Source organism: Salvelinus fontinalis, chromosome 14 (genome assembly GCF_029448725.1).
Source record: "Salvelinus fontinalis isolate EN_2023a chromosome 14, ASM2944872v1, whole genome shotgun sequence".
Classification (NCBI taxonomy): domain Eukaryota; kingdom Metazoa; phylum Chordata; class Actinopteri; order Salmoniformes; family Salmonidae; genus Salvelinus; species Salvelinus fontinalis.
Genome location: NC_074678.1, coordinates 1,472,363 through 1,497,636, shown reverse-complemented (window position 1 = coordinate 1,497,636; position 25,274 = coordinate 1,472,363). Strand labels below are relative to the sequence as shown.

General features: G+C 47.1%; 1 protein-coding gene across 5 annotated transcripts in view; it reads left to right on the top strand.

Moving 5' to 3' along the window:
- The window catches only part of nek7 (NIMA-related kinase 7), a 171,228-nt gene that overhangs the window by 128,946 nt on the left and 17,008 nt on the right, over positions 1 to 25,274 (top strand). For all 5 annotated transcript variants that reach the window (XR_008761896.1, XR_008761895.1, XM_055943709.1 and 2 more), the window contains 2 exons: positions 6,955 to 7,049; positions 22,489 to 22,602. Coding sequence is in view for 3 of the 5 variants with exons in the window: in XM_055943709.1 (XP_055799684.1) it covers positions 6,955 to 7,049; positions 22,489 to 22,602 (209 nt within the window). In the remaining 2 variants the exon portion in view is untranslated. The remainder of the gene's footprint in view (positions 1 to 6,954; positions 7,050 to 22,488; positions 22,603 to 25,274) is intronic.

Here is a 25,274-nt window from a genome sequence, read left to right as displayed (position 1 = left end):
GACCCCGCCTCTCTCTCCCTCTCTCTCTGACCCCCGCCTCTCTCTCCCTCTCTCTCTGACCCCGCCTCTCTCTCCCTCTCTCCTCTGACCCCGCCTCTCTCTCCCTCTCTCTCTGACCCCGCCTCTCTCTCTCTCTCTCTGACCGCCCGCCTCTCTCTCTCTCTCTCTCTCTCTCTCTCTCTCTCCTCTCTCTCTCTGACTCCGACTCTCTCTCTCTCTGACCCCGCCTCTCTCTCCCTCTCTCTCTTACCCCGCCTCTCTCTCTCTCTCTCTCTGACTCTGACTCCGACTCTCTCTCTCTCTCTCTCTCTCTCTCTCTCCTCTCTCTCTCTCTCTCTCTCTCTCTCTCTCATCTCTCTCTCTCTCGCTCTCTCTCTGACTCCGACTCTCTCTCTCTCTCTCTCTCTGACCCCGCCTCTCTCTCCCTCTCTCTCCTGACCCCGCCTCTCTCTCTCCCTCTCTCTCTGACCCCGCCTCTCTCTCTCCCTCTCTCTCTGACCCCGCCTCTCTCTCTCTCTCTCTGACTCCGACTCTCTCTCTCTCTCTCTCTCTCCCTCTCTCTCTGACCCTGCCTCTCTCTCCCTCTCTCTCTGACCCCGCCTCTCTCTCCCTCTCTCTCTGACCCCGCCTCTCTCTCCCTCTCTCTCTGACCCCGCCTCTCTCTCCCTCTCTCTCTGACCCCGCCTCTCTCTCTCTCTCTCTCTCTCTCTCTCTGACCCCGCCTCTCTCTCTCTCTCTGACCCCGCCTCTCTCTCTCTCTCTCTCTCTCTCTCTCTCTCTCTCTGACTCCGACTCTCTCTCTCTCTCTCTCTCTCTCTCTCTCTCTCTCTCTCTCTCTCTCTCCTCTCTCTCTGACCCCGCCTCTCTCTCCCTCTCTCTCTGACCCCGCCTCTCTCTCTCTCTCTGACTCCGACTCTCTCTCTCTCTCTCTCTCTCTCTCTCTCTCTCTGACCCCGCCTCTCTCTCTCTCTCTCTCTCTCTCTCTCTCTCTCTCTCTCTCTCTGACTCCGACTCTCTCTCATCATGTTCGTTCTCGATCTTTCTCTCTCTCTCTCTCTCTCTCTCTCTCTCTCTCTGACCCCGCCTCTCTCTCCCTCTCTCTCTGACCCCGCCTCTCTCTCTCTCCCTCTCTCTCTGACCCCGCCTCTCTCTCCCTCTCTCTCTTAACCCCGCCTCTCTCTCCCTCTCTCTCTGACCCCCGCCTCTCTCTCTCTCCCTCTCTCTCTGACCCCGCCTCTCTCTCTAGTTGATGTTGGAAGTGAAGGATTATTTTTAGAATTGGAGGGCACACTTTATTATGCAGACCTGACATTTAGAGATGAAGAAATGTTTTCACATCACAATTAAAAAACATCCCCCCAAAAAAAGTGCACTTTTATTTCTGCACAGATACCTATGCTGTAAACTCTTATAATATTCCACGTCATGGGTTTATTCAAACTAATTTATATCTAGTTTGTATTATTATTTAGACACGTTCACAGCTAAAAGCTGAATCGCAGTTGATTAAAAAAAATATATATATATAATATAAAAGTTAAAGAAGAAGACAAAAATATGAAGAGTGAAGTTTAGTCGCCAGCTTCGGATCGTGCCTGCTCTGGGTGAAGGTCTCACCTGCTCTCTGCTCTGGGTGAAGGTCTCACCTGCTCTCTGCTCTGGGTGAAGGTCTCACCTGCTCTCTGCTCTGGGTGAAGGTCTCACCTGCTCTCTGCTCTGGGTGAAGGTCTCACCTGCTCTCTGCTCTGGGTGAAGGTCTCACCTGCTCTCTGCTCTGGGTGAAGGTCTCACCTGCTCTGGGTGAAGGTCTCACCTGCTCTGGGTGAAGGTCTCACCTGCTCTGGGTGAAGGTCTCACCTGCTCTGGGTGAAGGTCTCACCTGCTCTGGGTAAAGGTCTCACCTGCTCTGGGTGAAGGTCTCACCTGCTCTGGGTGAAGGTCTCACCTGCTCTGGGTGAAGGTCTCACCTGCTCTGGGTGAAGGTCTCACCTGCTCTCTGCTCTGGGTGAAGTCCTCACCTGTTCTCTGCTCTGGGTGAAGGTCTCACCTGCTCTCTGCTCTGGGTGAAGGTCTCACCTGCTCTGGGTGAAGGTCTCACCTGCTCTCTGCTCTGGGTAAAGGTCTCACCTGCTCTCTGCTCTGGGTGAAGTCCTCACCTGCTCTCTGCTCTGGGTAAAGGTCTCACCTGCTCTGGGCGAAGTCCTCACCTGCTCTCTGCTCTGGGTAAAGGTCTCACCTGCTCTGGGTGAAGGTCTCACCTGCTCTCTGCTCTGGGCGAAGTTCTCACCTGCTCTGGGTGAAGGTCTCACCTATTCTGGGTGAATGTCTCACCTATTCTGGGTGAAGGTCTCACCTGCTTTCTGCTCTGGGTAAAGGTCGCACCTTCTTTCTGCTCTGGGTAAAGATCGCACCTGCTCTCTGCTCTGGGTGAAGGTCTCACCTGCTCTGGGTGAAGATCTCACCTGCTCTGGGTGAAGATCTCACCTGCTCTGGGTGAAGATCTCACCTGCTCTGGGTGAAGATCTCACCTGCTCTGGGTGAAGGTCTCACCTGCTCTGGGTGAAGGTCTCACCTGCTCTGGGTGAAGGTCTCACCTGCTCTGGGTGAAGGTCTCACCTGCTCTGGGTGAAGGTCTCACCTGCTCTGGGTGAAGGTCTCACCTGCTCTGGGTGAAGGTCTCACCTGCTCTGGGTGAAGGTCTCACCTCCTCTGGGTGAAGGTCTCGTTTGCTCTGGGTGAAGGTCTCGTTTGCTCTGGGTGAAGGTCTCATTTGCTCTGGGTGAAGGTCTCACCTGCTCTGGGTGAAGGTCTCACCTGCTCTCTGCTCTGGGCGAAGGTCTCACCTGCTCTGGGCGAAGGTCTCACCTGCTCTGGGCGAAGGTCTCACCTGCTCTCTGCTCTGGGCGAAGGTCTCACCTGGCAGCCGAGTGGGACGGCTGTTCTCCAGACTTCTCTAGCCATTGGATGCCTACTCCACTAGTGATGTGTAGGACCCACTTGGTTGTTGCTTCTTCTGCTGCCGATATAGCATTAAAAGCTCACCACACGTCAGTCCAGTGTCCCCCTTACTACGAGGATGCCCTCTCCCATCACCACACGTCAGTCCAGTGTCCCCCTTACTACGAGGATGCCCTCTCCCATCACCACACGTCAGTCTAGTGTCCCCCTTACTACGAGGATGCCCTCTCCCATCAACACACGTCAGTCCAGTGTCCCCCTTACTACGAGGATGCCCTCTCCCATCACCACACGTCAGTCCAGTGTCCCCCTTACTACGAGGATGCCCTCTCCCATCACCACACGTCAGTCTAGTGTCCCCCTTACTACGAGGATGCCCTCTCCCATCACCACACATCAGTCCAGTGTCCCCCTTACTACGAGGATGCCCTCTCCCATCACCACACGTCAGTCCAGTGTCCCCCTTACTATGAGGGTTCCCTCTCCCATCACCACACGTCAGTCCAGTGTCCCCCTTACTACGAGGATGCCCTCTCCCATCACCACACGTCAGTCCAGTGTCCCCCTTACTACGAGGATGCCCTCTCCCATCAACACACGTCAGTCCAGTGTCCCCCTTACTACGAGGATGCCCTCTCCCATCAACACACGTCAGTCCAGTGTCCCCCTTACTACGAGGATGCCCTCCTACGAATAGCTAACTACCTTAGCAACCAAACAAATCGACCAGGCATCATTTCTGACATTCAATTGGTCAAGCCAACTATTCAAATTCGATCAAAATTCAATCAGTTATTAAACACACCAATTTTAAAAAAGACACGTATTAACTAAATATGTACAATATTTACAGGTCTCAGACTATGCTTCCATCATGCCATTTGATATATCAGGATCCCCATTAGCCAATGGCGACAGCTCGTGTTACTGGTGCCCAACACATACCGCAGTAGACATTTATAATATGCATCCATTTAAAAATATGAGTGTGTGTGTGTGTGTGTGTGTGTGTGTGTGTGTGTGTGTGTGTGTGTGTGTGTGTGTGTGTGTGTGTGTGTGTGTGTTAGATCAACCCCCAGTATTTGTCTGGATCTGTCGCTATCTGTCAGCTATCTCCCCTATCAGGCTCACTAGGGCCCTCTGTGGTGGGTCAGTGGAACTACAGCTTGCCCCTGTACATGACTGGAGCTGTGGTATTGTACTGTCTGACTGTGGGGTCTGTAGCGGGCCAGCCAGTGTGGTATTGTACTGTCTGACTGTGGGGTCTGGAGCGGGCCAGCCAGCGTGGTATTGTACTGTCTGACTGTGAGGTCTGGAGCAGGCCAACCAGCGTGGTATTGTACTGTCTGACTGTGAGGTCTGTAGCGGGCCAGCCAGCGTGGTATTGTACTGTCTGACTGTGGGGTCTGGAGCGGGCCAACCAGCGTGGTATTGTACTGTCTGACTGTGGGGTCTGGAGCGGGCCAGCCAGCGTGGTATTGTACTGTCTGACTGTGGGGTGTGGAGCAGGCCAGCCAGCGTGGTATTGTACTGTCTGACTGTGGGGTCTGGAGCGGGCCAGCCAGCGTGGTATTGTACTGTCTGACTGTGGGGTCTGGAGCGGGCCAGCCAGCGTGGTATTGTACTGTCTGACTGTAGGGTCTGGAGCGGGCCAGCCAGAGTGGTATTGTACTGTCTGACTGTGGGGTCTGTAGCGGGCCAGCCAGCGTGGTATTGTACTGTCTGACTGTGGGGTCTGTAGCGGGCCAGCCAGCGTGGTATTGTACTGTCTGACTGTGGGGTCTGGAGCGGGCCAGCCAGCGTGGTATTGTACTGTCTGACTGTGGGGTCTGTAGCGGGCCAGCCAGCGTGGTATTGTACTGTCTGACTGTGGGGTCTGGAGCGGGCCAGCCAGCGTGGTATTGTACTGTCTGACTGTGGGGTCTGGAGCGGGCCAGCCAGCGTGGTATTGTACTGTCTGACTGTGGGGTCTGGAGCGGGCCAGCCAGCGTGGTATTGTACTGTCTGACTGTGGGGTCTGGAGTGATAATGGTATGATGATGGTAATGAGGGCTGAACTGGAGTTGTGATGTGGTGGACTTGTAGTTTGTGTGTGATGTCTATCTCTCTGAGGTTGTGTGTGTTGGGACATATGTGGTGTGCTGGAACAGGTAGGTTAGTGGTGGAACAGGGTAATGGCTGTCTCTGAGGTTGTGTGTGTTGGGACATATGTGGTGTGCTGGAACAGGTAGGTTAGTGGTGGAACAGGGTAATGGCTGTCTCTGAGGTTGTGTGTGTTGGGACATATGTGGTGTGCTGGAACAGGTAGGTTAGTGGTGGAACAGGGTAATGGCTGTCTCTGAGGTTGTGTGTGTTGGGACATATGTGGTGTGCTGGAACAGGTAGGTTAGTGGTGGAACAGGGTAATGTCTGTCTCTGAGGTTGTGTGTGTTGGGACATATGTGGTGTGCTGGAACAGCTAGGTTAGTGGTGGAACAGGGTAATGGCTGTCTCTCGCTCTGTTCTCTCTGTTATTTCTCTGTCTCTCTCTGTCTCTTACTTTCTCTCAATTCAATTTCAATTTAAGGGCTTTATATGTATGGGAAGTATATGTTAACATTGACAAATCAAGTGAAGTAGATAATAAACTAAAGTGAAATAAACAATAAAAATGGTCACTAAACATTACACTTACACAAAAGTTCTGTAAGAATAAAGACATTTCAAACGTCATATTGTGTGTGACCTGTGTCTCTCTCTCCCTGTGTCTCTCTCTCTCCCTGTGTCTCTCTCTCTCCCTGTGTCTCTCTCTCTCCCTGTGTCTCTCTCTCCCTGTGTCTCTCTCTCTCCCTGTGTCTCTCTCTCTCCCTGTGTCTCTCTCTCTCCCTGTGTCTCTCTCTCTCCCTGTGTCTCTCTCTCTCCCTGTGTCTCTCTCTCTCTCCCTGTGTCTCTCTCTCTCTCCCTGTGTCTCTCTCTCTCTCTCTCTGTGTCTCTCTCTCTCTCTCTCTCTCTCTCTCTCTCTCTCTCTCTCTCCCTGTGTCTCTCTCTCTCTCCCTGTCTCTCTCTCTCCCTGTGTGTCTCTCTCTCTCTCTCTCCCTGTCTCTCTCTCTCTCTCTCTCTCCCTGTGTCTCTCTCTCTCTCCCTGTGTCTCTCTCTCTCTCCCTGTGTCTCTCTCTCTCTCCCTGTGTCTCTCTCTCTCTCCCTGTGTGTCCCTCTCTCCCTGTGTCTCTCTCTCTCCCTGTGTCTCTCTCTCCCTGTCTCTCTCTCTCTCTCTCCCTGTGTGTCTCTCTCTCCCTGTCTCTCTCTCTCTCTCCCTGTGTGTCTCTCTCTCCCTGTGTCTCTCTCTCTCTCCCTGTGTCTCTCTCTCTCTCCCTGTGTCTCTCTCTCCCTGTGTCTCTCTCTCTCTCCCTGTGTCTCTCTCTCTCTCCCTGTGTCTCTCTCTCCCTGTGTCTCTCTCTCCCTGTGTTTCTCTCTCTCTCTCTCTCTCCCTGTGTGTCTCTCTCTCCCTGTGTGTCTCTCTCTCCCTGTGTGTCTCTCTCTCCCTGTGTCTCTCTCTCTCTCCCTGTGTCTCTCTCTCTCTCTCTCTCTCCCTGTGTCTCTCTCTCTCTCTCTCCCTGTGTCTCTCTCCCTGTGTCTCTCTCTCTCTCTCTCTCCCTGTGTCTCTCTCTCTCTCTCCCTGTGTCTCTCTCTCTCTCTCCCTGTGTCTCTCTCTCTCTCTCCCTGTGTCTCTCTCTCTCCCTGTGTCTCTCTCTCTCCCTGTGTCTCTCTCTCCCTGTGTCTCTCTCTCCCTGTGTCTCTCTCTCTCTCCCTGTGTCTCTCTCGCTCTCTCCCTGTCTCTCTCTCGCTCTCTCCCTGTCTCTCTCTCTCTCTCTCCCTGTGTCTCTCTCTCTCTCTCCCTGTGTCTCTCTCTCTCTCCCTGTGTCTCTCTCTCTCTCTCCCTGTGTCTCTCTCTCTCTCCCTGTGTCTCTCTCTCTCTCCCTGTGTCTCTCTCTCTCCCTGTGTCTCTGTCTGTTCCAGTGGGCACCCCCTACTACATGTCTCCAGAGAGAATACATGAAAATGGATACAACTTCAAATCTGACATCTGGTCGCTAGGCTGCCTGCTCTACGAGGTAACGTATACACATTTACTGTACACACACAGACAGGTTTGTGAGGTAAAGGTGGATAGGAGAGCTGCAGTGTGTTTGAAGCAGAGACCTCCCAGTGACATATCCATGTGGTTCAGATCAACTGGGGGGATATGATGCTGACCAGTTAGATTACTCTGTAGACCAACAACTTCCACCGTACAGATCAGACTGACCAGTTAGATTACTCTGTAGACTAACCACTTCCACCGTACAGATCAGACTGACCAGTTAGATTACTCTGTAGACCAACCACTTCCACCTTACAGATCAGACTGACCAGTTAGATTACTCTGTAGACCAACCACTTCCACCTTACAGATCAGACTGACCAGTTAGATTACTCTGTAGATCAACCACTTCCACCGTACAGATCAGACTGACCAGTTAGATTACTCTGTAGACCAACCACTTCCACCTTACAGATCAGACTGAGCAGTTAGATTACTCTGTAGACCAACCACTTCCACCGTACAGATCAGACTGGAGAGAGAGGTGGGGGGGGGGGGGGGGGGGGGGGGGGGGGGGTTTGAGAAGAGAGGCAGCGAGAGAGGGGTGTGTGGGGAGCGAGAGGATGGTGGAGAGAGGCAGAGCTAAATAGATGGGGGATGGGTTGAGCCAGGCAGAGAGAGACATACGGGGAGAGGTTGGAGAGTGAGAGAAATGGGATGGAGAGAGAAGAGAGGGAGAGGGGGGGTAGGGAGAGAGAGGCAGCGAGAGCAATACGGGGAGAGGATGTGGGAGGAGGAGAAGAGAGTGAGTGGGGGGTAGGGAGAGAGAGTGAGTATGTAGCTGGCCTGTGGTGTGTTTGTGTGATATTATCTGGCCTTTCTAAACAAGCATCACACAGACCCACTCTGCTCCCATTGATCTGAAAACACTATTCAGTGTCTGCATATATGAAGGTCTGACCTGTGTGTGCATTGGAGGTTGGATGTTGGCCGTATGGATGATGGCCGTATGGATGTTGGCCGTATGGATGTTGGCCGTATGGATGTTGGCCGTATGGATGTTGGCCGTATGGATGATGGCCGTATGGATGATGGCCGTATGGATGTTGGCCGTATTGATGTTGGCCGTATGGATGTCTGTGAGGGTCAACACGTGGGTGTGTGTGTTTTAGGACTGTGTTTGAGAGAACATGAATATTTCAGTGTTCATCCTGGGGTGCTAAATGGATGATGGCCGTATGGATGTTGGCCGTATGGATGATGGCCGTATGGATGTTGGCCATATGGATGTTGGCCGTATGGATGTTGGCCGTATGGATGTTGGCCGTATGGATGTTGGCCGTATGGATGATGGCCGTATGGATGATGGCCGTATGGATGATGGCCGTATGGATGTTGGCCGTATGGATGTTGGCCGTATGGATGATGGCCGTATGGATGATGGCCGTATGGATGATGGCCGTATGGATGATGGCCGTATGGATGTTGGGCGTATGGATGTTGGCCGTATGGATGATGGCCGTATGGATGATGGCCGTATGGATGATGGCCGTATGGATGTTGGCCGTATGGATGTTGGCCGTATGGATGATGGCCGTATGGATGTTGGCCGTATGGATGTTGGCCAAATGGATGATGGCCGTATGGATGATGGCCGTATGGATGTTGGATGATGGCCAAATGGATGATGGCCGTATGGATGATGGCCGTATGGATGATGGCCGTATGGATGATGGCCGTATGGATGTTGGCCGTATGGATGATGGCCGTATGGATGATGGCCGTATGGATGATGGCCGTATGGATGTTGGCCGTATGGATGTTGGCCGTATGGATGATAGCCGTATGGATGATGGATGTTGGCCGTATGGATGATGGCCGTATGGATGTTGGCCGTATGGATGATGGCCGTATGGATGATGGCCGTATGGATGATGGCCGTATGGATGATGGCCGTATGGATGTTGGCCGTATGGATGATGGCCGTATGGATGTTGGCCGTATGGATGTTGGCCGTATGGATGTCTGTGAGGGTCAACACGTGGGTGTGTGTGTTCTAGGACTGTGTTTGAGAGAACATGAATATTTCAGTGTTCATCATGGGGTGCTAAATGGATGAGAGAGACAAACCCATCAATACCTGGCTGCATCTCCTATTCTGTTTGATTGAGGCGTGTGTGTGATGAGGTCTTTACTTCCGCATTACATCACCTGACCGGCCCACCTCCGGTGTCGTGGTGATGGGATGATGCCTGGTTGCTTGGGTGGTTCTCCCTCGGCGTCCGGGGGGGGGGGGGGGGGGCACGGCACGGCAACAGCAGGCTGAGCATGTGTAGGTTGATATGTCGGTCTTACCGCACCCCCGGCCCAGACCTGTGTGTGAAGTATTAATAACAGTAATAGTACTGCAATGTCCTTAACCCTATGTAGCTTTATAACCCTACAGTACAGTTGAAGTCGGATGTTTACTTACACCTTAGCCAAATACATTTAAACTCAGTTTTTCACAATTCCTGACATTTAATCCAAGTAAAAATTCCCTGTCTTAGGTCATTTAGGATCACCACTTTATTTTAAGAATGTGAAATGTCAGAATAATAGTAGAGAGAGTGATTTATTTCAGCTTTTATTTCTTTCATCATATTCCCAGTGGGTCAGAAGTTTACATACACTCAATTAGTATTTGGTAGCATTGCCTTCAAATTGTTTAACTTGGGTCAAGCGTTTCAGGTAGCCTTCCACAAGCTTCCCACAATAAGTTGGGTGAATTTTGGGCCATTCCTCCTGACAGAGCTGATGTAACTGAGTCAGGTTTGTAGGCCTCCTTGCTTGCACACGCTTTTTCAGTTCTGCCCACACATTTTCTATAGGATTTAGCTCAGGGCTTTGTGATGGCCACTCCAATACCTTGACTTTGTTGTCCTTAATTAAGCCATTTTGACACAACTTTGAAAGTATGCTTGGGGTCCTTGTCCATTTGGAAGATCCATTTGCGACCAAGCTTTAACTTCCTGACTGGTGTCTTGAGATGTTGCTTCAATATATCCACATAATTTTCCTTCCCTCATGATGCCATCTATTTTGTGAAGTGCACCAGTCCCTCGTGAAGCAAACCACCCCCACAACATGATGCTGCCACTGCCGTGCTTCACGGTTGGGATGGTGTTCTTCAGCTAGCAAGCCTCCCCCTTTTACCTCCAAACATAACGATGGTCATTATGGCCAAACAGTTCTATTTTTGTTTCATCAGACCATAGGACATTTCTCCAAAAAGTACAATCTTTGTCCCCATGTGCAGTTGCAAACCGTAGTCTTGTTTTTCTATGGCGGTTTTGGAGCAGTGTCTTCTTCCTTGCTGAGCAGCCTTTCAGGTAATGTCGATATAGGACTCGTTTTACTGTGGATATAGATACTTTTGTACCCGTTTCCTCCAGCATCTTCACAAGGTCCTTTGCTGTTGTTCTGGGATTGATGTGCACTTTTCACACCAAAGTACGTTCATCTCTAGGAGACAGAACGCGTCTCCTTCCTGAGCGGTATGACGGCTGCATGGTCCCATGGTGTTTATACTTGTGTACTATTGATTGTACAGATGAACGTGGTACCTTCAGGCGTTTGGAAATTGCTCCCTAGGATGAACCAGACTTGTGGAGGTCTACAATAATTCTTCTGAGGTCTTGGCTGATTTCTTTTGATTTTCCCATGATGTCAAGCAAAGAGGCACTGAGTTTGAAGGTAGGCCTTGAAATACATCCACAGGTACACCTCCAATTGACTTAAATAATGTCAAATAGCCTATCAGAAGCTTCTAAAGCCATGACATAATTTTGTGACATTTTCCAAGCTTTTTAAAGGCACAGTCAACTTAGTGTATGTAAACTTCTGACCCACTGGAATTGTGATACAGTGAAATAATCTGAAATAAACAATTGTTGTAAATATGCACAAAGTAGATGTCCTAACCGACTTTCCAAAACTATAGTTTGTAAGCAATACATTTGTGTAGTGGTTGAAAAACAAGTTTTAACATACACGTAGGTTGGAGTCATTAACTTCTGACTTCAACTTTTTATACAGTGCCCTCCATAATTATTGGGACTGTGAAGCATTTTTTCTTGTTTTGGCTCATTGCTTCAAAAGTTTGGATCGTACCTGAAATTTTTCTGAAATGTAATTTTTTCTCTCAAATTTTGTGCACGAATTTGTTTACGTCCCTGTTAGGTGTGGCTAAGGAGAAATGCTCACTAACTGCAGTCAGGTCAAGATCCTGGTGAGGATGACGAGCAAGCAGATTAGGTTCCCGGAGAGTGTTTCTGACAGTTTGTGCAGAAATTGTTTGATTGTACAAACCAACAGTTTCATCAGCTGTCCGGGCGGCTGGTCTCAAATGAACCCGCAGGTGAAGAAGCCGGATGTGGAGGTCCTGGGCTGGCGTGGTTACACATGGTCTGCGATTGTGAGGCCAGTTGGACGTACTGCCAAATTCTCTAAAATGATATTGGAGGTGGCTTATGGTAGAAAAATTCACATGTAATTATCTGGCAACAGCTCTGGTGAACATTCCTGCTTGATATGCATATCAAGAAGCTGATTAAACAGCATTATCATTACACAGGTGCACCTTGTGCTGGGGACAATTAAAGGCAACTCTAAAATGTTCAGTTTAGTCACACACCACAATGCCACAGATGTCTCAAGTGTTGAGGGAGTGGGCAATTGGCATGCTGACTGCAGGAATGTCCACCAGAGCTGTTGCCAGCTGTTGTAGCTTTATACTCCTAAATAGTTTTATTCGCCTAAATAGCTGTATACCCCCAAGTAGCTGTATACCCCCAAGTAGCTGTATACCCCCAAGTAGCTGTATACCCCCAAGTAGCTGTATACCCCCAAGTAGCTGTATACCCCCAAGTAGCTGTATACCCCCAAGTAGCTGTATACCCCCAAGTAGCTGTATACCCCCAAGTAGCTGTATACCCCCAAGTAGCTGTATACCCCCAAGTAGCTGTATACCCCCAAGTAGCTGTATACCCCCAAGTAGCTGTATACCCCCAAGTAGCTGTATACCCCCAAGTAGCTGTATACCCCCAAGTAGCTGTATACCCCCAAGTAGCTGTATACCCCCAAGTAGCTGTATACCCCCAAGTAGCTGTATACCCCCAAGTAGCTGTATACCCCCAAGTAGCTGTATACCCCCGTGTAGCGTCAAACCCCCGTGTAGCTTAATACTCCTGTGTAGCGTTTTAACCCTATGTAGCTTTAAACCCTAAATAGCGTCATACCCCTATATAGCTTTGTATCACTATATTGCTTTACTGTATACCCCTATGTAGCTTCATACCCCTATATAGCTTTATACCCCAAAATAGCTGTATAGCCCTATATTGCTTTAGTGTATACCCCTATACAGCTTCAAACCCCTATATAGCTTCAAACCCCTATATAGCTTCAAACCCCTATATAGCTTCAAACCCCTATATAGCTTTAGTGTATACCCCTATATAGCTTCATACCCCTATATAGCTTCAAACCCCTATATAGCTTCAAACCCCTATATAGCTTTAGTGTATACCCCTATATAGCTTCAAACCCCTATATAGCTTTAGTGTATACCCCTATATAGCTTCAAACCCGTATGTAGCTTTAGTGTATACCCCTATATAGCTTCAAACCCCTATATAGCTTTAGTGTATACCCCTATATAGCTTCATACCCCTATATAGCTTCAAACCCCTATATAGCTTCAAACCCGTATGTAGCTTTATACTCCTAAATTGCTTTATTCCCCTATATAGCTTAATACCCCTTAAATAGCTTAATATCCCTAAATAGCTTAATAAACCCTATTAGCTTAATACCCCTATTAGCTTAATACTCCTAAATAGCTTAATACCCCTATTAGCTTAATACCCCTTAAATAGCTTAATACCCCTAAATAGCTTAATACCCCTAAATAGCTTTATAACCATGTATAGCGTTATAACCATGTATAGCTTTATATCCTTACAGTATAAGGCTTTATGCCCCTGGATGTTTGACCTTATAATAAAAGATGAGAACATGCTATATATTGTTAAGAGATGTGTGTCCCTGTTGTAGCTATGCATCATGTATGGACTATGCGTCCTTAAAGGCATCTGTATACTGTAGCTCTGCTGTGAAAACGCTTACATGTTTTGTTCATTTCACACTTTTAACATCTAATTAAAAATGTGTCACATATATGCCATATATATATCCACTGATCATTACCTTGGCGCCTTCTCTCCCTACTGCTGGTCCTACTGTCATAGTTTAATGTGATAGCTTAGTGAATTAATTTGTGTGTATGTGTCTACACACACATTCTCTCTCTTAGGTCGGCATGAATTAATACAGCACATTATATCACATTAACAGACATAAAACAGCGTCTAACTTTGTTTTCCCTCATAATTTGTCATGCTTTAAGACTGAAGAAAGAAAGAAAGAAAGAAAGAAAGAAAGAAAGGGGGAGGGCTGATTCCATCTGATAGGCTGTTCTATACAACAGGGGAGGGCTGATTCCATCTGATAGGCTGTTCTATTCAACAGGGGAGGGCTGATTCCATCTGATAGGCTGTTCTATACAACAGGGGAGGGCTGATTCCATCTGATAGGCTGTTCTATACAACAGGGGAGGGCTGATTCCATCTGATAGGCTGTTCTATACAACAGGGGAGGGCTGATTCCATCTGATAGGCTGTTCTATACAACAGGGGAGGGCTGATTCCATCTGATAGGCTGTTCTATTCAACAGGGGAGGGCTGATTCCATCTGATAGGCTGTTCTATACAACAGGGGAGGGCTGATTCCATCTGATAGGCTGTTCTATTCAACAGGGGAGGGCTGATTCCATCTGATAGGCTGTTCTATTCAACAGGGGAGGCTGATTCCATCTGATAGGCTGTTCTATACAACAGGGGAGGGCTGATTCCATCTGATAGGCTGTGCTATTCAACAGTTGGGAAAGCAAACGAGAGGGAGAGAGAGAGCAATACTCATTAGGCATCAAAGTCAAAGGAACTGCACAATATTAAAAGCCGTGTTGTAGGTGGAAGGAAAGCAGTGTGTAAACCTACCAAAAAACTATTAGGAAACAACATTCAATCCCTTTTAGACAACTTCCTGGACAAAATATTGGTGTAAACTTGGACAAAACTTGGCAGTAGAAAATCTTAACAGTATGTTTGACCTTTCAGCTTCCCTACCAAATCTAAAAACAACCTAAGAAAATTAACAACAATGACAAATAGTTTGATGAACAATGCAAAAACTTAAGAAATTGAGAAACCTATCCAACCAAAAATATAGAGACACAGAACCTGAGCCTTCACTGGTGAATCACTAAAACAACACAGAAATACACTACGGAAACAGCAAGACAGGAATCAGCTCAATGTTATTGAAGAATAGATAGAATCTAACCACTTCTGGGGAAATTGAAACTCTCTAAACAAACAACAACACGAAGAGTTATCTATCCAAAACGGAGATGTGTGGATAAACCACTTCTCCAATCTTCTTGGCTCTATAACAAAGAACAAACAGCAAAAACATTTTTAGAATCAGCTATTAAAGACTACCAGAACCCACTGGATTCTCCAATTACATTAAATGAACTACAGGACTAAATACAAACCCTCCAACCCAAAAAGGCCTGTTGTGTTGATGGTATCCTACATGACATTATAAAATATACACACCTCAAATTACAATTGGCTATACTTAAACTCTTTAACATCATCCTCAGCTCAGGCATCTTCCCCAATATTTGGAACCAAGGATTGATAACCCCAATTCACAAAAGTGGAGACAAATTTGACCCCAATAACTAACGTGAGATATACGTCAACAGCAACCTTGGGAAAATCCTCTGCATTATCATTAAATCAAATTCAATTGTATTAGTGACATGCGCCAAATACAACAGTGATACTTACAGTGAAATGCTTAATTATGAGCCCCTAAACAACAATGCAGTTTAATAAAAAATATGAATAAGAATAAGAAATAAAGTAACAAGTAATTAAAGAGCAGCAGTAAAATAACAATAGCAAGTCTATATACAGGGGGGTACCGGTACAGAGTCAATGTGCGGGGGCACCGGTTAGTTGAGGTAGTATGTACATGGAGGTAGAATTATTAAGTGACTATGTATAGATGATAACAACAGAGAGTTGCAGCGGTGTAAAGGGGGGGGGGGGGGTCTCCTGTGCAGCTGTAGAACCTTTTGAGGATCTGAAGACCCATGCCAAATCATTTCAGTCTCCTGAGGGGGAAAAGGTTTTGTCGTGCCCTCTTCATGACTGCCTTGGTGTGTTTGGACCATGTTAGTTTGTTGTTGATGTGGACACCAAGGAACTTGAAGCTCTCAACCTGCTCCACTACAGCCGCGTCGATGAGAATAGAGGCGTGCTCTGTCCTCTTTTTCCTGTAGTCCACAATCATCTCCTTTGTCTTGATCACGTTGAGGGAGAGGTTGTTGTCCTGGCACCACACGACCAGGTCTCTGACCTCCTCCCTATAGGCTGTCTCGTCGTTGTCGGTGATCAGGCCTACCACTGTTATGTCGTCTGCAAACTTAATGATAGTGTTGGAGTCGTGCCTGGCCATGCAGTCGTGGGTGAACAGGGAGTGCAGGAGGGGACTGAGCAAGCACCCCTAGGGAGCTCCAGTGTTGAGGATCAGCGTGGCAGATGTGTTGTTACCTACCCTCACCACCTGGGGCGGCCCATCAGGAAGTCCAGGATCCAGTTGCAGAGGGAGGTGTTTAGTCCCAGGGTCCTTAGCTTATTGATGAGCTTTGAGGGCACTATGGTGTTGCACGCTGAACTGTAGTCAATGAACAGCATTCTCACATAGGTGTTCCTTTTGTCCAGATGGGAGAGAGCAGTGTTGAGTGCAATAGAGATTGCATCATCTGTGGATCTGTTAGGGCGGTATGCAAATTGGAGTGGGTCTAGGGTTGCTGGGATAATGGTGTTGATTACAGTCATGACCAGCCGTTCAAAGCACTTCATGGCTACCGACATGAGTGCTATGGGTTGGTAGTCATTTAGGCAGGTTACCTTAGTGTTCGCGGGCACAGGGACTATGGTGTTCTGCTTGAAACATGTTGGCATTATAGAAAATGTAAGTGAAGACTCTTGCCAGTTGGTCAGCGCATGCTCGCAGTACACATCCTGGTAATCCTTCTGGCCCTGCGGCCTTGTGAATGTTGACCTGTTTAAAGGTCTTATCACGTCAGTTGCGGAGAGCGTGATCACACAGTCTTCCGGAATAGCTGGTGCTCTCATGCATGTTTGTGTTATTTTCCTCGAAGCGAGCATAGAAGTAGTTTAGCTCGTCTGGTAGGCTTGTGTCACTGGGCAGCTCTCGGGTGTGCGTCCCTTTGTAGTCTGTAATGGTTTGCAAGCCCTGTCACATCCGACGAGCATCAGAGCAGGTGTGGTACGATTCGATTTTAGTCCTGTAATGACGCTTTGCCTGTTTAATGGTTTGTCGGAGGGCATAGCGGGATTTCTTCTAAGCTTCCGGGTTAGAGTCCCACTCCTTGAAAGCAGCAGCTCTAGCCTTTAGCTCAGTGTGGATGTTGCTTGTAATCCATGGCTTCTGGTTTGGGTATGTACGTACGGTCACTGTCGGGACGACGTCATTGATGCACTTATTGTTGAAGACAATGCCATCGGAGGAATCCTGGAACATATTCCAGTCTGTGCTAGCATAACAGTCCTGTAGCTTGCGTAAAGGTGGTCAAGTTTTTTCCCCTCTGGTTGCACATTTAACATGCTGGTAGAAATTTGGTAAAATGGATTTAAGTTACCCTGCATTAAAGTCCCTGGCCACTAGGAGTGCCACTTCTGGGTGTGTGTTTTCCTGTTTGCTTATGGCGGAATACAGCTCATTCAGTTTGGTCTTAGTACCAGCGTCAATCTGTGGTGGTATGTAGACAGCTACGAAAAATACAGATGAAAACTCTCTAGGTAGATAGTGTGGTCTACAGCTTATCATGAGATACTCTATCTCAGGTGAGCCAAAACTCGAGACTTCCTTAGATATCATGCACCAGCTGTTATTTGCAAAAATACATAGTCCGCTGCCCCTTGTCTTACCAGACGCCGCTGTTCTGTCCTGCTGATACAGCGTATAACCAGACAGCTGTATGTTGATAACATTGTCATTCAGCCACAACTTCGTGAAGCATAAGATCTTACAGTTTTGAATGTCCCGTTGGTAGTTTAATCTTCCGCATTGGTCATCGATTTTATTTTCCAAAGATTGCACGTTTGCTAGCAGAATGGAAGGAAGTGGGGGTTTATTCGGTCGCCTACGAATTCTCAGAAGGCAGTCCTCCTTCTGTTCCCTTTTTCTCTGCCATCTCTTCACGCAAATCACGGGGATCAGTGCCTGTTCCCGGGACAGCAGTACATCGTTAACGTCAGGCTCATCGGACTCATTAAAGGAAAAAAAGGATTCTGTCAGTTCGTGGTGAGTAATCGCAGTCCTGATGTCCAGAAGTTATTTTTGGTCATAAGAGACGGTAGCAGCAACATTGTGTACAAAATAAGTTACAAACAACGTGAAGAAACAAACAAAAAAACACATTTGGTTAGGAATACATAAATCTTCAGCCTTGCTCTCTGGCACCATCATAGAACAGCAGACTTGTACATTTCCTCAGTGAAAAGAATGTACTGAGCAAATGTCACATTGGCTTTATACCAAATTACCATAAGACAGACCACATGTTCACCCTGCACACCCTAATTGACAAACAAACAAACAAACCAAAGCAAAGGCAAAGTCTTCTCATGCTTTGTTGATTTCCAAAAAGCCTTCGACTCAATTTGGCATGAGGGTCTGCTATACAAATTAATGGAAAGTGGTGTTGGGGGGAAAAACATACGTCACTATAAAATCCATGTACACAAACAACAAGTGTGCGGTTAAAATTGGCAAAAACATTTCTTTCCACAGGGTCATGGTGTGAGACAGGGATGCAGCGTAAGCCCCACCCTCTTCAATATACATATCAACTAATTAATGTGATCTGGTGTTACTGTCCCCAACCAAGGAGGACCTATAGCAGCACCTAGATCTTCTGCAGAGACTCTCACACCTGGGCCCTGACAGTACAAAATAATGGTGTTCCAAAAAAGGTCCAGTTGCCAGGACCACAAATACAAATTCCATCTAGACACCGTTGCCCTAGAGCACACAAAAAAACCTAGACCTACCTCTGCCTAAACGTCAGCGCCACAGGTAACTTCCACAACGCTGTCAACGATCTTAGAGACAAGGCAAGAAGGGCCTTCTATGCCATCAAAAGGAACATAACATTTGACGTTACAATTAGGATCTGGCTAAAAATACTTCAATCGGCTATAAATCCCATTGTCCTTGATGGAACTTGTGTGAGTGTAATATTTATTGTTCACGCTTTTTTTGTTTATTTCACTTTTGTTTACTTGCTTTGGCAATGTAAACAAATGTTTCCCATGTCAATAAAGCGGGGGGGGGGGAGCGAGAGATCGATATTCATTAAGAGTGAGAAGAACCTACAGTCATGGCCAAAAGTATTGAGAATGACACAAATATTAATTTTCACAAAGTTTGCTGCTTCAGTTTCTTTAGATATTTTTGTCAGATGTTACTATGGAATACTGAAGTATAATTACAAGCATTTCATAAGTGTCAAAGGCTTTTATTGACAATTGCATGAAGTTGATGCAAAGAGTCAATATTTGCAGTGTTGACCCTTCTTTTTCAAGACCACTGCAATCCGCCCTGGCATGCTGTCAATTAACTTCTGGGCCACATCCTGACTGATGGCAGCCCATTCTTGCATAATCAATGCTTGGAGTTTGTCAGAATTTGTGGGTTTTTGTTTGTCCACCCGCCTCTTGAGGATTGACCACAAGTTCTCAATGGGATTAAGGTCTGGGGAGTTTCCTGGCCATGGACCCAAAATATCGATGTTTTGTTCCCCGAGCCACTTAGTTATCACTTTGCCTTATGGCAAGGTGCTCCATCATGCTGGAAAAGGCATTGTTCGTCACCAAACTGTTCCTGGACGGTTGGGAGAAGTTGCTCTCGGAGGATGTGTTGGTACCGTTCTTTATTCATGGCTGTGTTCTTACGCAAAATTGTGAGTGAGCCCACTCCCTTGGCTGAGAAGCAACCCCACACATGAATGGTCTCAGGATGCTTTACTGTTGGCATGACACAGGACTGATGGTAGCGCTCACCTTGTCTTCTCCGGATGCCCCAAACAATCGGACAGGGGATTTATTAGAGAAAATTACTTTACCCCAGTCCTCAGCAGTCCAATCCCTGTACCTTTTGCAGAATATCAGTCTGTCCCTAATGTTTTTCCTGGAGAGAAGTGACTTCTTTGCTGCCCTTCTTGACACCAGGCCATCCTCCAAAAGTCTTCGCCTCACTGTGCGTGCAGATGCACTCACACCTGCCTGCTACCATTCCCGAGCAAGCTCTGTACTGGTGGTGCCCCGATCTAGCAGCTGAATCAACTTTAGGAGACGGTCCTGGCGCTTGCTGGACTTTCTTGGGCGCCCTGAAGCCTTCTTCACAACAATTGAACCGCTCTCCTTGAAGTTCTTGATGATCCGATAAATGGTTGATTTAGGTGCAATCTTACTGGCAGCAATTTCCTTGCATGTGAAGCCCTTTTTGTGCAAAGCAATGATGACGGCACGTGTTTCCTTGCAGGTAACCAAGGTTGACAGAGGAAGAACAATGACTCCAAGCACCACCCTCCTTTTGAAGCTTCCAGTCTGTTATTCGAACTCAATCAGCATGACAGAGTGATCTCCAGCCTTGTCCTCGTCAACACTCACACCTGTGTTAACGAGAGAATCACTGACATGATGTCAGCTGGTCCTTTTGTGGCAGGGCTGAAATGCAGTGGAAATGTTTTTTGGGGATTCAGTTCATTTGCATGGCAAAGAGGGACTTTGCAATTAATTGCAATCCATCTGATCACTCTCCATAACATTCTGGAGTATATGCAAATTGCCATCATACAAACAGAGGCAGCAGACTTTGAAAATTTATATTTGTGTCATTCTCAAAACTTTTGCCCACGACTGTAGACCTAACATACATCCTCCTGAACATGGCCAGGGCCTCATGCTAACTCAGACTGAACTGTAGAGAAGAACACAGACACTGCACAGCGACCGTGCTAGATGGGCGAGGAGGTGGCAGACAACCGGCAAGAGAAAAAAGTGAGGTGTGTGTGCATGCCACCAGCAGTCCCTCAGACAGACAGCAGGCGTGCGTGTGCGGTAACAAACCCTGGAATACCAATGAGCCCACACACAGGTCCTAGAGGTCATAGAGTGAGTCAGTCATCTCACCCATCGCCATGACGCCCAGCCTGCAGTGAGTCTGAGAGAGTGGGGGGGCCCTGTGTGTGTGCAGGGCCGGCAGCTGTCAGGGGCCAGTAGTAACAGATCCTAATGAACCAGATGAATAGTGCAAAAACTCCCAAATACAAACAGGACAGTTGACATTTTTCTTCTGTCAAAAGCAGAAGATGCATGAAAATACAATGGTACAACCCTTTACTGGCCACAGCTGCTGTCTGCCTACCCCTACCATCTCTCTCCCTCTCTCTTTCTACCCCCTCTCTCTCTCTCTCACTCCCTCCCGGTCTCTCTCCCTCTCTCTCCCTCCATGTCCCCCTCTCTTTTCTTTCTCTCTCTCTCTCTCTTTCTCTTTCTCTTTCTCTCTCTTTCTCTCTCTCTCTCTCTCTCTTTCTCTCTCTCTTCCTCTCTTTCTCTTTCTCTCCCTCCCTCTCTCCCTTCCTCTCTCTCTCTCTCTCTCTCTCTCTCTCTCCCTTCCTCTCTCTCTTCAAGGAATACATGACAGAACCCTACCTCTCCCCCTGCCACACACACAGTGGGCTACAATAGTGTGTATAAGTGATGATGTAGTGGGGGGGGATTTCGAGGGGAGATATTCTAGCACCAGCATCCTTACTTCTTATTGGCTGATGTGCCAGAGCCTGTCTTAACCATGTCCAACACCCCCTGTTAGATGGAGGGATGGAGAGAGGGGTTGAATAACTGCTTCGATGGAAGCATTGTCTCCTTTCCTATCCTCCCCTCGTTGCTAGGCAACCCCTTGGTTGCTTGATTTAAGCGCTGGTAAATGATAAAGATGGTGTGAGGAAGAGAGAGAGAGAAAAGGGGAGAGAAAATGAAACATCTGGAAGAAAAGTGACACCAGTCTCGATGGCTGCTTCAGCTAATGTCTGCCTCTCACTCCTCTACCTACTCTCCCCTTCCTCCCGCCTTTCTCCACTCTCCCTATATCCTCCTTTACCCACTCCCCCTCCTTCCCTTCTCCTCCACTCTTCCTTTTCTCTGTGGCTACGCTCGCCTGCCTTCCTTTTTCAGAGAAGGGGCCTCTCTGTTCCACCTAACTGAGATGTCCCCCCTTCTCTCTCTCCTCCCTCCTTTCTCCTCTTAGTTTTAATAGAGAAACGGAGCAGGAGAAAACCAGTCAACTGGAGGGAAACAAACAAGCAAAAATAAACTTTCTGGGATTACATTTTTTTGGTTCAGTTGATTTGAAATCCAACCATTCTCTATCTCACACATACACAGACTTCAGTCCAATGGTTACACATACACTGAGTGGACAAAACATTAGGAACACCTTCCTAATATTGAGTTGCACCCCCTTTTCCCCACAGAGCAGCCTCAATTCGTCTGGGAATGGACTCTACAAGGTGTTGAAAGCGTTTCACAGGGATGTTGGCCCATGTTTACTCCAATGGTTCCCACAGTTGTGTCAAATTGGCTGGATGTCCGAAGGGTGGTGGACCATTCTTGAGACACACGGGAAACTGTTGAGTGTGAAAAACCCAGCAGCTTTTCAGTTCTTGACACACTTAAACCAGTGCACCTGTTATCTACTAACATAACCTGTTCAAAGGCACTTAAATCTTTTGTCTTGCCCATTCACCCACTGAATGGCACACATACACAATCCATGTCTCAAGGCTTAAAAATCCTTCTTTAACCTGTCTCCTCCCCTTCATCTACACTGATTGAAGTGTAGATCCCTTATTGACATCAATAAGGAATCATACATTTCACCTGGATTCACGAGGTCAGTATGCCATGGAAAGTGCAGGTGTTTCTAATTTTGTGTACATCGAGAGCCAAATTCAGATGCAGTGTTTTCGTTGTCTTCCAGAGAATTGGGTACACCATTGTGTGTAATTTTTTTCATATTTTTTTTCTTCATTTAACCTTGATTTAACTAGGCAAGTCAGTTAAGAACAAATTTATATTTACAATGACGGCCAAACCCGGGCGACGCTGGGCCAATTGTGTGCTGCCCTATAGGACTCCCAATCACGGCCGGATGTGATACAGCCTGGATCTTTAACTAAATGTCTCTCTTCTTCCCTCCCTCAGATGGCAGCTCTCCAGAGCCCGTTCTACGGTGATAAGATGAACCTGTACTCTCTTTGTAAGAAGATAGAGCAGTGTGACTACCCTCCACTTCCATCCGACCACTACTCTGAAGAGGTACTTCTCTCACTCTTTCACCTTCTCTCCATCTCTCACCCCCAAATCTCACTCGTTGACCCTGAAATCAGTAGTATAGATCCCTCTATATACATTCAAAGAAAGCTGCAGGGCTCATCCCAAACCTATGGGAAAGTATGGAATATTACGATAGGTTACCCCAAACTGCAACTTGTAAGTGATCATGTTCTATTAAAAGCCAGTAGGCAAGAACTGACATTGGGTCTGAATCTGAATGGTGTATTTAGTGTCATATATCCTTCAGTTGTAGTTGTGCATGTGTTTTCAAATCAAATTGTATTTGTCACATGCGCCAAATACAACAGCTGTTTGTGAAATGCGTACATACCTTTTAAAACAAAAATGCAGTTCAAGAAATAGAGTTAAGAAAATATTTACTAAATAAACTAAAGTAAAAACTAAAATAAATAGTAACACATGAGAAGAAAACAGGGGTTACCAGTAGCAAGTCGATGTGCGGTGGTACAGGTTAGTCAAGGACATGTGTACATGTAGGTGAAGTGACTATGCATAGATAATAACAGTGAGTTGAATCAGTGTAAAAACAATGGGGGGGGTCAATGTAAATAGTCCGGGTGGCCATTTGATTAATTGTTCAGCAGTCTTATGGCTTGGGGGTAGAAGCTGTTAAGGAGGCTTTTGGTCCTAGACTTGGTGCTCAGGTACCGCTTGCCGTGCGGTAGCAGAGAAAACAGTCTATGACTGAGTCTTTGACCATTTTTTGGGCCTTCCTCTGACATCGCCTAGTATGTATGTCCTGGATGGCAGGAAGCTTGGCCCCATTGATGTACTGGGCAGTACCCACTACCCTCTGTAAAGCCTTATGTTCGAATGCCGAGCAGTTGCCATACCAGGCGGTGATGCAACCAGTCAGGATGCTCTCGATGGTGCAGCTGTAGAACCTTTTGAGCATCTGGGGACCAATGCCAAATCATTTCAGTCTCCTGAGGGGGAAAAGGTTTTGTCGTGCCCTCTTCACAACTGTTTTGGTGTGTTTAGACTATGATAGATTGTTGGAGATTTGGACACCAAGGAACTTGAAGCTCTCAACCCGCTCCACTACAGCCCTGTCGATCTGAATGGGGGTGTGTTCGGGCATCCTTTTCTTGTTGTCCACTATCATATCCTTTGTCTTGATCACATTGAGGCAAAGGTTGTTATCCTGGCACCACACTGCCACATTCAATGAGCATCAGAGCCGGTGTATTATGATGCAATCTTAGTCCTAAATTGAAGCTCTGTCTGTTGATGGTTCATCTGAGGGCATAGCGGGATTTCTTACAAGTGTCCAGATTAGTGTCCCTCTCCTTAAAAGCGTTAGCTCTAGCCTTTAGCTCGGTGCGGATGTTGTAATCCATGGCTTCTGGTTGGGATATGTACTCACGGTCACTGTGGGAACGATGTCATCGATGCACTTATTGATAAAGCCAGTGACTGATGTTGCGTACTCCTCGAAGCCAATGGATGAATCCCGGAACATATTCCGTTCTGTGCAAAACACTCCTGTAGCATTTGCAACATTTGACCACTTCCGTATTGAGTGAGTCACTGGTACTTCCAGTTTAGAGTTTTTGCTTAGAAGCAGGAATCAGAAGGATAGTTATGGTCAGATTTGCGAAATGAAGGACGAAGGAGAACTTTGTGTGCGTCTCTGTTTGTGGAGTAAAGGTGGTCTAGAGTTTTTTCCCCTCTGGTTGCACATTTAACATGCTGGTAGAAATGAGGTAAAAGAGATTTAAGTTTTCCTGCATTAAAATCCCCGGCCACTTGGAGCGCCGCTTCTGGATGAGCATTTTCTTGTTTGCTTATGACCTTATACAGCTCGTTGAGTGCGGTCTTAGTGCTAGCATTGGTTTGTGGTGGTAAATAGACTGCTACAAAAAATATAAATGTAAACTCTCTTGGTAGATAGTGTGGTCTACAGTTTATCATGATGTAATCTACCTCAGGTGAGCAATACCTAGAGACTACCTTAATATTAGACATCTTGCACCAGCAGTGATTGACCAACAGACACACACCACCACCCCTCATCTTATCGGCCGTAGCTGTACTGTCCTGTTGATGCACAGAAAACACAGCCAACTGTATATTATCTGTTGTTTTTCAGCCACGACTCGGTGAAACATACGATATTACAGTTTTAATGTCCCATTGGTAGGATAGTCTTGAACGGAGCTCATCCACTGTATTCTCCAGTGATTGCCAGTTTATTCTCAAGTTGGCCAATAAAACAGATGGTAGAGGCGGTTACCCACTCGCCGACGAATTCTCACAAGGCACCCTGATTTCCGCCCCCTGTCTTTTCTTCCCTCGAATGACAGGGATTTGGGCCTGGTCTCAGAGAAACAGTATATCCTTCGCGTCGGACTCATTAAATAAAAACTCTTTGTCCATTTCGAGGTGAGTAATCGCTGTTCTGATACAGGGAAGCTATTTTCGGTCATAGGAGATGGTAGCAGCAACATTATGTACAAAATAACTTAAAACAAATAAATAAAACATGCAAAATAGCACAATTGTTTAGGGGCCCGTAAAATGGCAGCCATCCATTCCGGCCCCATCTCTGGGCTGTGCACAGACATGGCATACAATGTAATGTAGAACTATCTATCTGTGGTTATAGATGGCCAACCTACAGACTGCTGCTG